Source organism: Lactuca serriola, chromosome 9, assembly GCF_051521515.1.
Source record: "Lactuca serriola cultivar US96UC23 chromosome 9, Lser_US96UC23_V15, whole genome shotgun sequence".
Classification (NCBI taxonomy): domain Eukaryota; kingdom Viridiplantae; phylum Streptophyta; class Magnoliopsida; order Asterales; family Asteraceae; genus Lactuca; species Lactuca serriola.
The window spans coordinates 164,618,944-164,633,477 of NC_136416.1; the positions used below are offsets into that span (position 1 = coordinate 164,618,944).

Genomic DNA, 14,534 nt, shown 5'->3' on the forward strand with positions numbered 1-14,534 from the left:
ATCAACGTTCCATTTTAAAATTTTATAATTTTAGAGAAACATATGGTCAAAACCATCCGACTTATTGAAATGATGTTGTTAATGCAAGAATCGAGTCACCTTAACACTGAAGATCAAACAACGAATTTGGCGGTTAAAACAACAATTAACTTTAAATTTAATTTGTGGTTTTTAATCTACACATTTATTTCTTTCTTAAGTTTTTATTTATGTTATTTTCTATTTTAGTTTTCCTAATGTAATTTTCAATATTATGATTAATGAAATTTAAGCTTTATTTTAATTAATATTAATGTTTTTTTATTAAATGTTAATAGTTTTTTAATTTTAGAAAAAAAAGTTAGTAGGTAAAAATGACACACACCATGCTCATACCAAATTTTAGCAACAAAAATAACAATTTTTTTTTATCAAATGAGTGTAAAAGTGTATTGATGTTTTTGTCTTTTGCGTAACAATTTGTATGCAATGGACTAATGGAGGGAGCAAACAATTTGAAAGAAAGAAAGAAAAAGAATGTTTTTGTTTGATACAAGTTTCTTCTAAGCCCTTCCTTCTCCACTTCCCCAAAAAACCAAAACCCAAAAAAGATATAAAATCAGTCTCGTCGTCTTCACCCATTCACTTTCTTCCAATACAAACCGCCATGCCCGTTTTCGACACACTTCTCACAAAACCCTCGACAGTTACCCGATAAAGATTCATGCTTTCTTCGATTCAGTGAATGTTTTGCAGCACTTTACCCTTTTCCAATCAATCAACCGTCAATAAGTGCGACAAATCTCTAATCTGTAATCACCAGTTAGCCCTCTTTCTCTGTTTTTCTATACATAAATCATCCGTATATGTTCGTTTATGACTGTGTGCTTATGTATTTGAAGTTTCGATCATCAAGATAAGTAAAATGGAAGATTACCCTTGTTTGCTTCTTGATATCGCTTCACAGTCTAATTCTGCAACTGCATCGTGGTTTTGGAAATGAAAATTATCCGTCTTCTTGAATGATTTATGTTAGGGTTTTAGTGTTTCTGCAAATCTCGAGTTGGTTTAAGATGATTGAATAGAAGCATTGATCACGCTGTTTATAGTAGTATTTTCGATGAACTCAACTCGTGTTACCATTTCTAGGGTTACATAATCTATCGAACATCCTCATTTCGATTTTCAGGGTTTCTATCTCAAGATCAGATTATGAATTCTGTTATTATAGTATCGTAATCTGTACGCCTACCTTTAATTTTTACATTTTTATTGATCGATCTTAATCTTAATTTAGGTGGGACAATGAGCAATTCTGATGACATCAGTCAACTCCCGGATTGCATTCTTCATCATATCCTATCATTTATTCCCACAAAAGATGATGTCAAGACCTCAATACTCTCAAAAAGATGGAAAAATCTTTGGACTTCAGTTTCAAATCTAGACTTTGATGACGCATTGTTGTATAAAGAAATGGAAGGCCAAGATCCACCCGATGAGATATGTTTCATGAACTTCGTAGATCGAGTTCTTTTATTTCGCGACACATCAACCATACATAAATTTCGTTTATCATGTCGCGTTTGCTTTAATCCCTCTCGTATACATTCATGGATTTCATCTGCTATCATTCACAATGTCCATGAACTTGATCTCTGTCTCTTTGTTGAAGATCCATTTCTACTCCCTCAATCCATCTTTTCCAGCAGATCTTTAACCACTTTGAAGATAGAAATGAATTGCGTTCTTCAAATCCCATCTTTCATAAACTTCCCACATTTAAAAACATTACATTTGTCTTTAATTACATTCCCGGATGATGAATTGACACAAAAGCTTTTCGCGGGTTGTTTGGTTCTTGAAGAATTAGTTTTGCTTGATTGTGAGTGGACGAATTTGAAGAATGTTATGATTTCAAGTTCCACTTTGAAGAGATTAACAATCGATGATTTGCCATATTTTGGGCCTCCAGATGATTCCAGAGGATGTAAGATCATGATCGATGCAATGAATCTTGTGTTCTTCAAGTATACTGGTTATTTATCGAATGAGATTTTGTTATGTGGTGTATTGAAATTGGTGAAAGCGGATATTAGTGTTTCGATTTTACATGAGAGGCAAAAGGAAGTCGCATTTCATGTTGTTGATTTGCTTAATGGAATTCAGACTGTTGGGTATTTGAGAGTTTCCAAACGCACAATTGAGGTAACGAAGTGTTTTTATTAAAAAAAAATCAAGTACTATTTTTATTGTGCTTTTTTAATTTTTTTTTTTATCTCTAATTATTTTTTGGTGAAGTCTTTTGTATTTGCAGATAAGAAAGTGGTTCATTTTCCAGTTTTCCAAAACTTGACTCATTTAGAATTGAGCATGGAAATCGGGAACTCCACCATTGAAGCACTTATGAAATTTCTCAACAGCTGTCCAAATGTACAATCTCTTAATTTCACCGAGGTATATTAATTAAATAATTACATATTTAATCCACATCATGATAATAATTCTAGATACTTATATTTACTTTCTTTTAATACAATGTCACAGGGATTTCAGCATGACATGTGCCTTAAAGAGAACGATTTGACTTGGTCAACGCTACCTAAATGCCTCAAAACACTAACGTTCAAGAATTTTCATGGGAATGATTCAGAAATATGTTTTTTGAAATGTATTTTGCAGAATGGACTTGTTTCAGACAAGATGAATATATGTTGGTGTGATTATTTTTTAAGAGATCAAAAATGGGAAAAAGAGGTAAAAAAGACGTTGAAATCGATTGCATGTGGCTCTAAGTCTTGTGTCATCACATGTATGTATTTATTTTATTTAAACTTTATTTATTTCAATACTTTTATAAGATTGTTTTTCTGATATATATAAGTTGATATATCTATCTTTCAGGGGGCTAAATTGTTGGACGTGGACCCTTTTTTGTTAGTCTTGGACAGCTGGCTCTACTTTTTGAATGATCTTGATGAAACTATATATATAGATTTTTGGGAAGTTTTGAGTTTTGTTAAGTTTGTTGATATATATATATATATATATATATATATATATATATATATATATATATATATATATATATAATGTATATATGCATCATATGGGCTACTCCTGTTTTTTGTATGCTGTAGCCGTCATACATATTACATAGAAGATAACATTTTGTAAGATGTTATTGGTGTTTCTAAGTGATGTATGGGTTCAAAAGGTCTTTTTTTTTAGTGAAATTGATAATGTTTTGAAATATACTTTCTTTTAGTCTTAAGTATGTATAGAGTTCACGAGGATATTTAAATCTTATACTAAAATTTAGCTTATACAAGGAGTTCAAGTAAGACACAATACTTAATACTTATTACATCCTACTTTCAACGCTTTGGTAATATTACTAATATGATATATCATATTATCACAACAACATAGTTTTTGTAATTTGTACATATATCCAACTTTAACTTTTCAAGCATATCCAAAGGCTGATACAAAACCACATTTCGATAGAGATGTTTGCTTGATTGACATAATATAATATAATAAAAAATTAAAAATTAAAGACAAAATACATTTTCATTAAAATTTTAAAAAGGTAAAATAATTATAAAAGCTAAAAGATAAAAATGGTAGGGGAACTCAATTAAATGGGAAGATATAGTATCAGGGTTATATTAGTCATTATTAGATAGTTAAGGACTTAAATGTAATTTAACCATTACTGTGGTTAGTGGTTGTTAGACTATATAGAGTGGTTATTGATATAAGAGACTCGATTGATTGAATACAATTTCTCTTTCGATCTTCATTTTGTTTTCTCCTGTGATATGATATCAGAGCGATGCTCAAACTTCCGATCAATTTAGCAATTGCTTTTTCCAATCATCTTCCTCACATCTCCAATTAGTCATTCGTAAATTGTTTTCACTGATTGTATTTTGATTCAAATTCTTGTTTCGATTTCATTTTTGATTGATTGTTTCTGTGTTAATCATGGTGAATAATAATCAATTATCGACGTTAAATTCTTCTGGATTCAACATTTCTCCGATTGATGACAGAGTGCATCCATACTACTTACTTCATTCGGAGAGCCCCGATTTTGTGCTTGTTTCTCAACTGCTAACTGGAGACAGCTACAATTCATGGATTCAGGCAATGCAGATCGCTTTATCATTGAAAAATGCTATACGCTCCATGGGTATCTACCTTGTTATAAGTCCAAGAACAGATCAAATTGTGTTGTTGCTGTGAATACACAAGGTGATTCCAATGTCCAGATGTCCAATATCAATGACGATTTGGCCAAGATTTTCTCAAGAACAATGTCAATAAGTCATGTATGCATTATCGAATAACATGGTCACTGTTAATCCAAATGATGAAACAACTACATGTAAATGTTATTCTTTATCAATTAATTCTGGACAGAAATCTCACAAATGGATTATAGATTCAGGGGTAACTCAACATGTTTACCATGGGATTAACATGTTCATGAATAAAAGACAAGTGAATCATTATACTGTTACCCTTCCAAATAAAATCACTCTTCCCTTGACTATTATTTGAGATATTAGAATCGATCATTTGTTTATTCTTAAAGATGTCTTATACTTGCATTTTTTTTAATCAAAATCCGATCTTTGTTAGTGCTCTCACTAAAGATCAAAGACTCATGATTCGGTTTATCTGTCATCATGCTCTAATTCAGGATATGAGGGGCATGAAGATGATTGGCAAAGCTGATTTTTATCAACAACTTTATGTGTTGGGTGATAGAAGGACTTCCAAGAATGCAAGAATTAATGTAGTTTATCCTGATGTTTGGCACAGTAGGTTAGATCACCCCTTAAGTAAATGTTTGTTCCCAATAAAGAACAGTTATATGTTAAGTCAATTATACCAAATTTTTTTTTCTCTCATTGTTCTGTATGTCCACTAGAAAAACAAAAATAATTGCCTTTTGTTTCAATGAGCAACATGGAAGAAAATTGTTTTTCTCTCATACACTTTGATATTTGGGGTCCCTATTATATGTAGTGCACCCACTAATTGTAGCATTCGGGATTTTCCAGGTATTATTATTAATCATCTTAATTGAAGTGTGGAATGGTTTGGTTTGGGCTTTATAAGTAGGTTGAGGAAGCTTCATACGCGGGGCGTATATTGCCATGTACGCCCAACGTACCAGGAGTACGCCCACCGTACGTGTGCATCTCTTTAAACCCTAAAATTTAGGGTTTACTCCCTATATAAAGAACATAACTCTTGTTGGTTCAGCCTCCCTTCACCTATAGCCAGCCACCACGAAAACCCTAGCTCATTATTGTGTGCCTTTGTGTTTTGGAAGCCATTTGAGAGTGTTTGTGTGTTGTGTTAGTGAGAAGGGAAGAAAGAAGCTTGGAGAAGAAGCAAGGATCCACCAAGAGCTTGTAGATCCAGAGGATTGACATTATTTTTGACCCTTTTGAGGTATCAAGTTCCATACTTGGCCATTGTATGCTTAGATTTGTTTATGAGGGTGTTTAAGGTCACTTTTGGACTTTATTGTTGAGGCTTCTTGTATCTTTACGATTTCAGAGCCTAAGAGTTGTCCTTTTAGGCTCTTAAAGGCACCCAAGGTCATAAAAATCGAACCTTGATGGTTAAGCCACAACCATACAAGTGCTAGTTGGTCTTGAAGCTTGTTAAATAGACCAAAATCATGTTTTGACCCCAACCATGCATGCAAGCACATAAAGTTTGTGACTTTATGGTTTAGGAGGTCTTAAAGGACCTGGATCTACAGTTTGGTCGTAAGGACTTACTAGATTAAGCCATGAATAAAGTCCCCAGGAAGTTGGCTAGTACGTCGGGCGTACTCCTTGGTACGCTGCGCGTACTGGGTTAACTCCCCGTTTTGGTCAAGGTTAACGTACGCTGGGCGTACGTTCCAGGTATGCCGCGCGTACGCATGCAGATTGGATATATTGGGCTTTTGGGCATTAAGGGACTAGGCCTGGACTTTTGGTCCCCGTGGCCCACTGTGAAGTATAATTTTGGACTTGGAAATCTAGAACTAGAGTATTGGGCCTATTGGGCCATGATTGGACCCTTTGGAGTTATTATATTTGGACTTGGAACTTTTTGGGCCCATTTGGGGGATAAGGCCCAATTCAGAAATTGGGCAATTAGTGGGCCCTTAGGGAGCCTTTGATGGGCCATAGGAGGGCTGGGCTTAATAAGCTAGAATTGGGACTTATGAATGTTCCAATTGGACCAAGGGGTAAAATGGTCATTAACACACTATTTGTCATCACTTTGCATAAAGGCTAGCAGAATGGCTTGGAGGAAGGCAATCTTGGAGAATATTAGAAGTTTCTTTCACCTAGAAGACCATTAGCTTCTCAAAGTGCTAATTCTATCTTAGTTTCCTAGTATTTTCTATTTGTGTCTATGATTGTTATTAGCCTTGTTTTCATATCATTCAATTCCTAATATCAATACAACAATATTTCTTTTTTGGAGTTCTTTATTGTGTGTTGGCAAACCAATCATTTACAAAGTGGTATCAGAGCACGTCTTTCCTTGGAGTATCGATGGTTCCACCAAAGACTGATATTGTGGGGGGTTAGAGTGGAGGTTGTGGAAGAAGAATTGAATCACATGAAGGAACAATGGCAAGCTTGCAAGATAATCTCAAAGCTCAACTCTTATCTCAGATCTCTGAACAGATGGAAGTCCTTACCAAAAAGTTCACAGAGATAGCAACGGAAACCATCAAAACCACCATCTCTGAGTCCGAAAGTTTCATTAGAACGGATGACGAAACTCCAAAAAGGACCCCGAAGAGTGGCGGGAGGTCTGGAAGTGGTGGTGGATCAGGAGGAGGGCATGGTGACGAAGGAGATAATTATAGAGGTGGAGCCAATTGGCGATTCCGGAATCTAGATATGCCTTTATTTGATGGAGAAAACCTAGATGCTTGGATTTAAGAGCCGAGTGGTTCTTTAACTTTTATAAGCTCTCAGAATCACACGAGGTGGAGGCAATGGTGGTGGCTTTGGAAGGAGATGAGCTCCTTTGGTTTCAAGAGGAACACAAACAACGACCCATTACATGATGGAATGAGATGAAATCGCTCTTACTCTGGCAGTTCCGACCGATGTACGCAGGTACGATCTAAGAGCAATTGCTATCTCTTACTCAAGTCGGGTCGGTTCATGAGTATCAAAGGTCCTGTATTGAGTTACTTTCCATGTTGTGTAACCTACCCGATGATGTTTGATATGTGCATATCTATACATATAATTTTACATCATATCTTAATGTTTCTAATTATTTTTATGTCCTTTATAGAACAAAAGATACTTAATTTGTTGTATAATGTGTTGTCGGGGTAAAAGATATGCTTGGAGCAAAAAGGAAGTTGGAAGCTAGGAGTTTGAATCAAGACTTTAAAATGAGGAAAAAAAATACACTCTCTATGTCGTGGTGCCTTTCCCACGACGTGGCATTTTGGACTTTCCTGATTGATTAAGGAGACTTGTTGAATACGAGATAACAACGAAGACCACGACGTGCTGGCCTGACCATGTCGCGGTGATCTATTTTCGGGAAACTATAAATACAAGCCATTCTCCTCTGAAATGGGAACTTTGGCTAGTGTAAAGTCCTTGAAATAGGATCTTAACCAGTGATCAAGCAATCTAACAATCAATTAAGATGAGAATTAAGTAAAAGAAGAATGAATCAAAGCTTGCACACGTTTGTATTTAGAAAACGTCTAGTACAACTTTGATAATGACCGTAAACTCTATGGATCATCAACAACCACTAACAGACACAGACTGATCCTATATATAGGGAAGAAAACATGACCGTAAACAGGTTTACAGTCGTAAACACACTCTTGGCCGTAAACACACCAAAAACACTTCTATTACAAGACTCAAAGTACAAATGACCTATACATCCAAAAGCCTAGCCCAAACTATAACATGGACCCTTCAATCTCCCCCTTGGTTTGGGGCTAGCTGAAACTCAGTCTTTTTCAATTATAAGCACGTCAGACCCTCCCATTGCCCCTTGCCACATCTCCTTTGCAATAATTTCAGCAACCATTGTTGTGTACTCTTTCGCAGCAGGCTCGAAAATATCTTCAGCTACCTTGATCTGATGAAGGGCCAATTGATGAATATCCCACTTGCCAAATTGAAGTAGGTCCTTTTTGTCGTATAGGCGAAAGCAACCATCTTGGAATTTTATGATAGTAGTCGTAGTTGTTTCATCATAGACCCAATAATGCATTTTAGCGAGAGATCCATCATTAAAGTTCCGCAACACCGGAATCTACCTAACACTATAGGTTGGTGGCCACATAACAGTCGGAAAAGGCTTATTTGTCTTGGGATCCAGTACATTAGAGAAGCTCTTAATAAAAGACTCAATAGTCTTCATACCATATAATCCCTTCTTTACTAGATCCTCCAAGAACATCTTGAAATGATTTGCCTTTGGATCTCCAGAAGGATTTGCAAATGGAGCACTTGCTAGTTCTGAAAGATCAACCCTAGTCCAGGAACTGAAATCATGGAAGTCTTTGTAGTACTCCACATTTTTGCTTTTGCTTCTCACTAACCACATGTTTAGCTCGTCATGAAAGCCCCATGAGACAATTCATGTCCTATCACTATACCCGTGTCCAAATTTCTTTTTTTCAAGATCAGTGATGGTGATTTTGGGTTGACTTCCAGGAGCATTCTGATCAGAGGATTTCTTGAAAAGAAGTTGCTTTTTCTTGTCATAAGCTGCTAACTTGGCACGCTTGAGTGCAACAACGTTTGGTGCTTGAGATGGTTCCTTGTCGAAGCGATCAACAATCGTAGTTCTTCTTTGAGTGGGCGGGTCAACAGGGGGTCCTTGAACTTGTTGATCAGCAGACTGGCCAGTGTTGGAATGTTGAACTGAAGACTTGAATTTTTCGCCAAATTCTTCTGCCAACTTCTTCTTAAGATCAAAGTAACTTGCATTCAAGGCTCCCAGATGGGTTTGCAGATCCGAAATTTGCTGAGTTTTTAGGGTTTTATCCGCATCAAGATCTGCAACCTGAATTTTAAGTTGGACCTTTTCAGCTTCAAGATCAACCACCCGGATATCAAGCTCAATATTCTTCTGATTAAGCACGCTGATTTCCTTTTGAAGTTCAGTTATGGTAGGATCATCCTATTTTGAGTGTCCTTCATAAATAAAAATTCCCTTAGCTCGGGAGGAAGGCACCAAGCTTTGTTCGTGGGCCAAATGTAGAGCAAGCCTCTCAAAGGCAATATCATGATAGGGCCTAAGAGGAGATGATCCCGAAAGAACTGAGGAACCACTAGCTTCATAAAATGTGGTCGGTCCTTCATTGGAAGGAATAGGTGAAGTTGCAACAAAAGTAGTAATTGGTGGAGTTGACAGGCCTTGAGATAGTTCAGGCACAAATACACTCGGTCTAGGATCAAGTCTTATCCTCTTCAATGTAGGTGAGGAGGTCTGAGTTGTCAGATGTTCACTCACTGTTGGCTCAATAGTAGGAGGAACATTCTCAGAGAGAGGAATCTCTGAATATGTCTCCATTGGAGTTGAAGTTTCAGCCATTTATTTTGGAGAAGGAGGCGTAGTTTCAAGAACGTCTTCTGACTCCCTTATCTCCGTTGCTAGATGAGCAACATCATGGATAGTGTCAAAGAAAGAGTCAAGATCTTCATTTGACAAGAGATTTTCATTTCCTCCAAGATTCAAGGGAATATCATCCTCGTCAAAGCCCGAAAGATCCAAATCCTCAAAAGAATCAATTTCTTCGTTGAAATCACTCTCAACCTGTACAGAGTGAAGGTCATGCTCTACAGCTACAATGGAAGCAGGTGTAGCTTCATCATCTTCGTGATCAGAAACCGTAATGACATCATCTTCTGAAAGCACCTGTTTTGAAGATACACGCTACGAAGATACTCTTTCTGAAGACCCGCGAGATTCAGATGGCTCATTCAACTCAGCAAACTTGCCAAACTTCACCAGGGGAAACTTTCCTTGAAAAACGACTTTTCCTTTTCGATTTTGTTTTATCAACCCAACAGTGTGTGGACCAAGAGACTTCATATCCAGGGTTTCTTCGTCTTTGACTATTTCAGGAAATTGCACATCAATGAACACCTGAATAAACCTGAGATACATCAAGAATGTGTCTCTAGTCTTCGCGTTGATGTTTATAACAAATTCATACAGGATAAAATTTGAGAAGTTGAAATTGATTCCTGCAGCAAGAGCGGTAATGGCTCCTGTGTCTCTTAATGAGATCTCATCAGCACCGGTCCATCTGCCGGATATGCAGTTCACAAAGATGTAAGCCAAGAATCTCTAGTAAGGTGGTAGTAGTTTCTTTATTGTGAGAGGAAATTCGCCTTCATAGCCCATCTTGTCAAGAATTTCTTGAGCTTCATCAATTGCAATTTTAGTAGGGAAGGTAGATTGATCGTCAATTTGTAAGGCGTCTCTGATGGATTGCTCTGTTATGATAACTTTGCACCCTTCTACATCAGCTTCAACAAATATAGATCTATCATTTCCTCTCTCCAACTTAGCAGATTTCCAGAACTCCTTGATGATTCCTTGATAGACTACAGGATTCACGGTAAGAGAAGTGGACAAGCAGCATTGCCGTAACCCATGAATCATTGACTTGAACTCTCCATGAGCAACAGGAGGTTCAGCCAGAAGGATTTCTAGGTTGTGACTGTCATCAAATTTAAGTTCTGCCATTTTAGTCTGCACAAAAACAGGCCAAGTGAGAAAACAAAATATTTAATCAATTGAAATTTATGTTTTTCTCAATAATCATTTTAGTTAGTCCTTTTTAAAAAAATATTCAGAATTTTATTGACCAAAAAGAGTTTACGGTCAATAGGGGTTTACGGCCGTAAACTCATGGCCGTAAATGCACAGATGTTTGATGAAAACTTGAATTTTTAGCAGATTTGATTTCCTTTTGTCACGTAACCACCAAATCAAGTCTCGAACAATGATGAAGCTAAGTTCCTTTGACCGAAAACGTGATTGAAAGATGTTTTGACACCGGACTTGCTCTGATGCCAATTGTAAGGTCCTTGAAACATGATCTTAACCATTGATCAAGCAATCTAACAATCAATTAAGATGAGAATTAAGTAGTAGAAGAATGAATCAAAGCTTGCACACGTTTGTATGCAGAAAACGTCTGGTACAACTCTGATAATGATCGTAAACTCTATGGATCATCAAAAACCATTAACAGACACAGACTGATCCTATATACAGGGAAGAAAACATGACCGTAAACAGGTTTACGGCCGCAAACACACTCTTGGCTGTAAACACACCAAAAACACTTTTATTACAAGACTCAAAGTACAAATGACCTATACATCCAACAGCCTAGCCCAAACCATAACATGAACCCTTCAGCTACAAGCTACTGTCGACTTTTGAAGGCCAAGTATCTGAATTGAAGCATGGAAGTGAAGAATTCGATCATAGCCTTGCGAATCGAGAGCATTAAGGCAATACAATCCGTATTTACGATTTTCTACTTGGTTTGATCATGTTTATAACAATGAATCTTGTTTTTCTGTGTTTGATTGCTGAAATCATGGGCTAAAACCCTATGACTTTCGTTTAGTGTAGGGTTGCTTAACTTACTACGGTTTGATTTATGGTTTGGATTTAGTTTTATTGGTTATTTGTTAATTTAGCTTATTAAAGAACCTTCTGTGCTTATGATAACTGTCTTTTCTATTTATTGTTGAGTTTAATTAAGTTTGCATGACCATCTTTCTTAATTGAACTTGAATCTTATGATCTTTGTGAATTGCAAAATTATAGGACTAGAGTTTTGACCAAAACCTAGGGTTAAATGGAAAAGTGGGTAAATAATCGTAGGAGTTAATATATGACGACCAATCATATATTGAATGAGCTAACAACCCAAATTAATCAATTCGTTATAAGTCTAATTTAACTTGAACTTAACACTAGTAAACTTGTTAGTTTATCCGTCTGATCACCGTATGAATGAGCTTGTTTGCAAAAGTATTAGGATTAATGAACATTAACCTAGTCAGCTTAGGAGTCGGTAACCAATGAAACAATAATCCATTGCACTTCCATAAATCAACCATAATAGCAAGTAAATCCGAAGCTAAATGAAAGTCTCTCAATTACCTTGGTTTAAATCATCTCTTGTGTTTCTTGCTTTTAGTTTTAAATAATTGCCTTAATAGTTGATAGTTAGTTAGTTCAGTTAGTAACGTTTTTAGTCTTGCAAAACTAGAGAAAACCTTTTTTCTAAAGTTATTAGTAATTTAGTTAGTAGTAGATAAAATTAGCTAAACATACCGTTCCCTGTGTTCGATACCTGTGTTTTGTCTTATACTATTTTCAACAAAGTACACTGGCTTAGGTAATAATTAGTTACATTAGTAGGATAAACTAGTGCACATTTATTTTACGCATTAAGTTTTTGGCGCCGTTGCCGGGGATGGGTCCCTTTTTGGTTAATTCGAATCTGCAATTTTATTAGGATTTTTTTGTCTAATTTTCTTTAATTTTCGTTTTTGTTTTTCTGTTTGAATTACCACGTTGTGGTCACTAACACCTTGGTGTGGTGTTGTAACAGTTAATTTTTATTTTTCGTGTTTTGTTCTTTTTACGCGTTTCATTTGTTTTTATTGCAGTAGTTTATAACCCATGGATCCAATACACCTTTGATACCACCACTTAAAGGCCCAGGGTCAGTTTTTCGTAAAAAGACGGACAAGAACATAGGAGAATCAAACATACCAAATAAATCACCTTTCAAAAATCTTAAATCAGTTTTTAGTAAGAAGAAGGGAAAGCAAGTAGGAGAATCAAGCAACGCCTCGAAAGATGAAGACATTTTTGAAGGCACTGAGAAGAATCCTACCAAAAAGGACGCTGATTACAAAACAGACAAAAAAGAAAGTGAACTCGAATCAAAGAAAGAAAGTGAACAAGACAGCGAAGCCGAGAACATCATGGCGGACATTGCCGACATATCGATGGTGGCGTACAAGAAAATAATTCATGACGACACCGGTCCGGGTCTTGTGCAACCCGCCATTCCAGCTACTGCGACATTTGAACTAAAGGGGTACATCCTTTCTGTGCTAAAAGAGATCCCATTCATTGGAAAATATCATGAAGATGCCTACAAACATCTTGATGACCTCAATAACATCGCCGACTACTTCAACATCCCGAATGTTCCACGCGAAACGGTGTTATTGAGAATGCTTCGGGTTACTTTCAAAGGAGCTGCCAAGGACTGGTTGAAGGCACTACCACCAGGCGCAATAACTATATGGGCAAAAATGCGTGAAGAATTCTTAGAACATTTTTGCTCGCCATCGAAGGTGGCTAAACTGAAAAAGGCCATAGCTAACTTTGAGCAACAAATGGGTGAGTCACTATATGAAGCATGAGAGCGCTACAAGGGATTACTTTGCAATTGCCCTCAAAACGATCTAAATGTGCAACAAGAAGAATTAATCTTCTACGATGGGGTAAATGTCACGACAAGAAAACTCCTTGATTCTCAATGACCATTAACGAAGAAGAATCCCACTGAAATTAAGGAGCTTATCGAGGAATTCTCTAAACATTCAAGAGAATACCATAACCCGCAGAATGATGTAGCAAAGGGATCGGCACATTCAGCTTCAGAGGACATGTTGACAGTCTTAGCAATGCTGCATAACATGGATAGGAGGATGACTAATATGGATCAAACAATCCATGCTATACGAGTGGGGTGTGACAACTGTAATGGGCCACATATAACCAAAGACTGTGATCTTGATGAAAATGGAAACTGAAAGGTTCAAGCTTTCTACTCGAGTGGTGATCAATATGATGAAGATTGGAGAAAGCCCAAAAAGAAGTGGTTACCTTATGATGAGTACAAGAAAGCCAAGGAAGAGAAGTATGAACAAAAAAGAAGAGGCTTTTACCAAAGAGAGGATCCAGCTCCTGAAAAGAAACTCAATTTCGAGTCAATGCTTACTCGTTTTGCAGTCGCATCTGAAAAAAGGCACGAGGAAACCGAAGAAACAATTAGAGAATAACAAGCTCTAATGAAAGATCAACAAGTTTTACTCAAAAATCAACAATCTTCAATCCTCAACATCAAAAAACAACTCAGGAAACTAGCTAAGCAGTTTAATGAACGATCACTGGGCGGACTTCCAGAAAACACCGAACAAAACCCGAAGGGAGCTCACATCCAAGCTATTACAACTGGAAGTGGTAAAATTGTTACCCATCTAACTACCATTAACAGAAACAACCTAGATGATGAGCAGGAAGGTCGAGAAGAAATTCAATAAAAGAAGTCTGAACAGTCGCCACAACATGGTGATGACACCACGACGTGGCAGAAATCTGAAAAGAAAAATATTGATCTTGTTAAGCTATACCGCCCACCGTTACCCTTTCCAAGTAGAGCCAGACAAGAAAAGAATGCTGAAGACTATCTGAAA

At 36.6% G+C, this 14,534-nt stretch overlaps 1 protein-coding gene and 1 non-coding gene across 2 annotated transcripts; one reads left to right on the top strand and one right to left on the bottom strand.

Annotated features, from left to right (window-relative positions):
- The first annotated feature begins 508 nt into the window (after nucleotides 1-508).
- LOC145076622 (F-box/LRR-repeat protein At4g14103-like) lies at nucleotides 509-3,012 on the top strand. Its single transcript, XM_079022434.1, has 5 exons — nucleotides 509-791; nucleotides 1,277-2,187; nucleotides 2,281-2,436; nucleotides 2,527-2,791; nucleotides 2,884-3,012. Exons 1-5 carry the CDS (start codon nucleotides 725-727, stop codon nucleotides 2,889-2,891), a joined length of 1,407 nt encoding a protein of 468 aa, XP_078878560.1. The 5' UTR covers nucleotides 509-724; the 3' UTR covers nucleotides 2,892-3,012.
- A 10,403-nt stretch (nucleotides 3,013-13,415) lies between these two features.
- LOC145077544 (small nucleolar RNA R71) lies at nucleotides 13,416-13,522 on the bottom strand. The gene has a single exon (XR_013693286.1). It is a non-coding gene; the product is annotated as a small nucleolar RNA R71 (small nucleolar RNA).
- Between the last annotated feature and the right edge of the window lie 1,012 nt (nucleotides 13,523-14,534).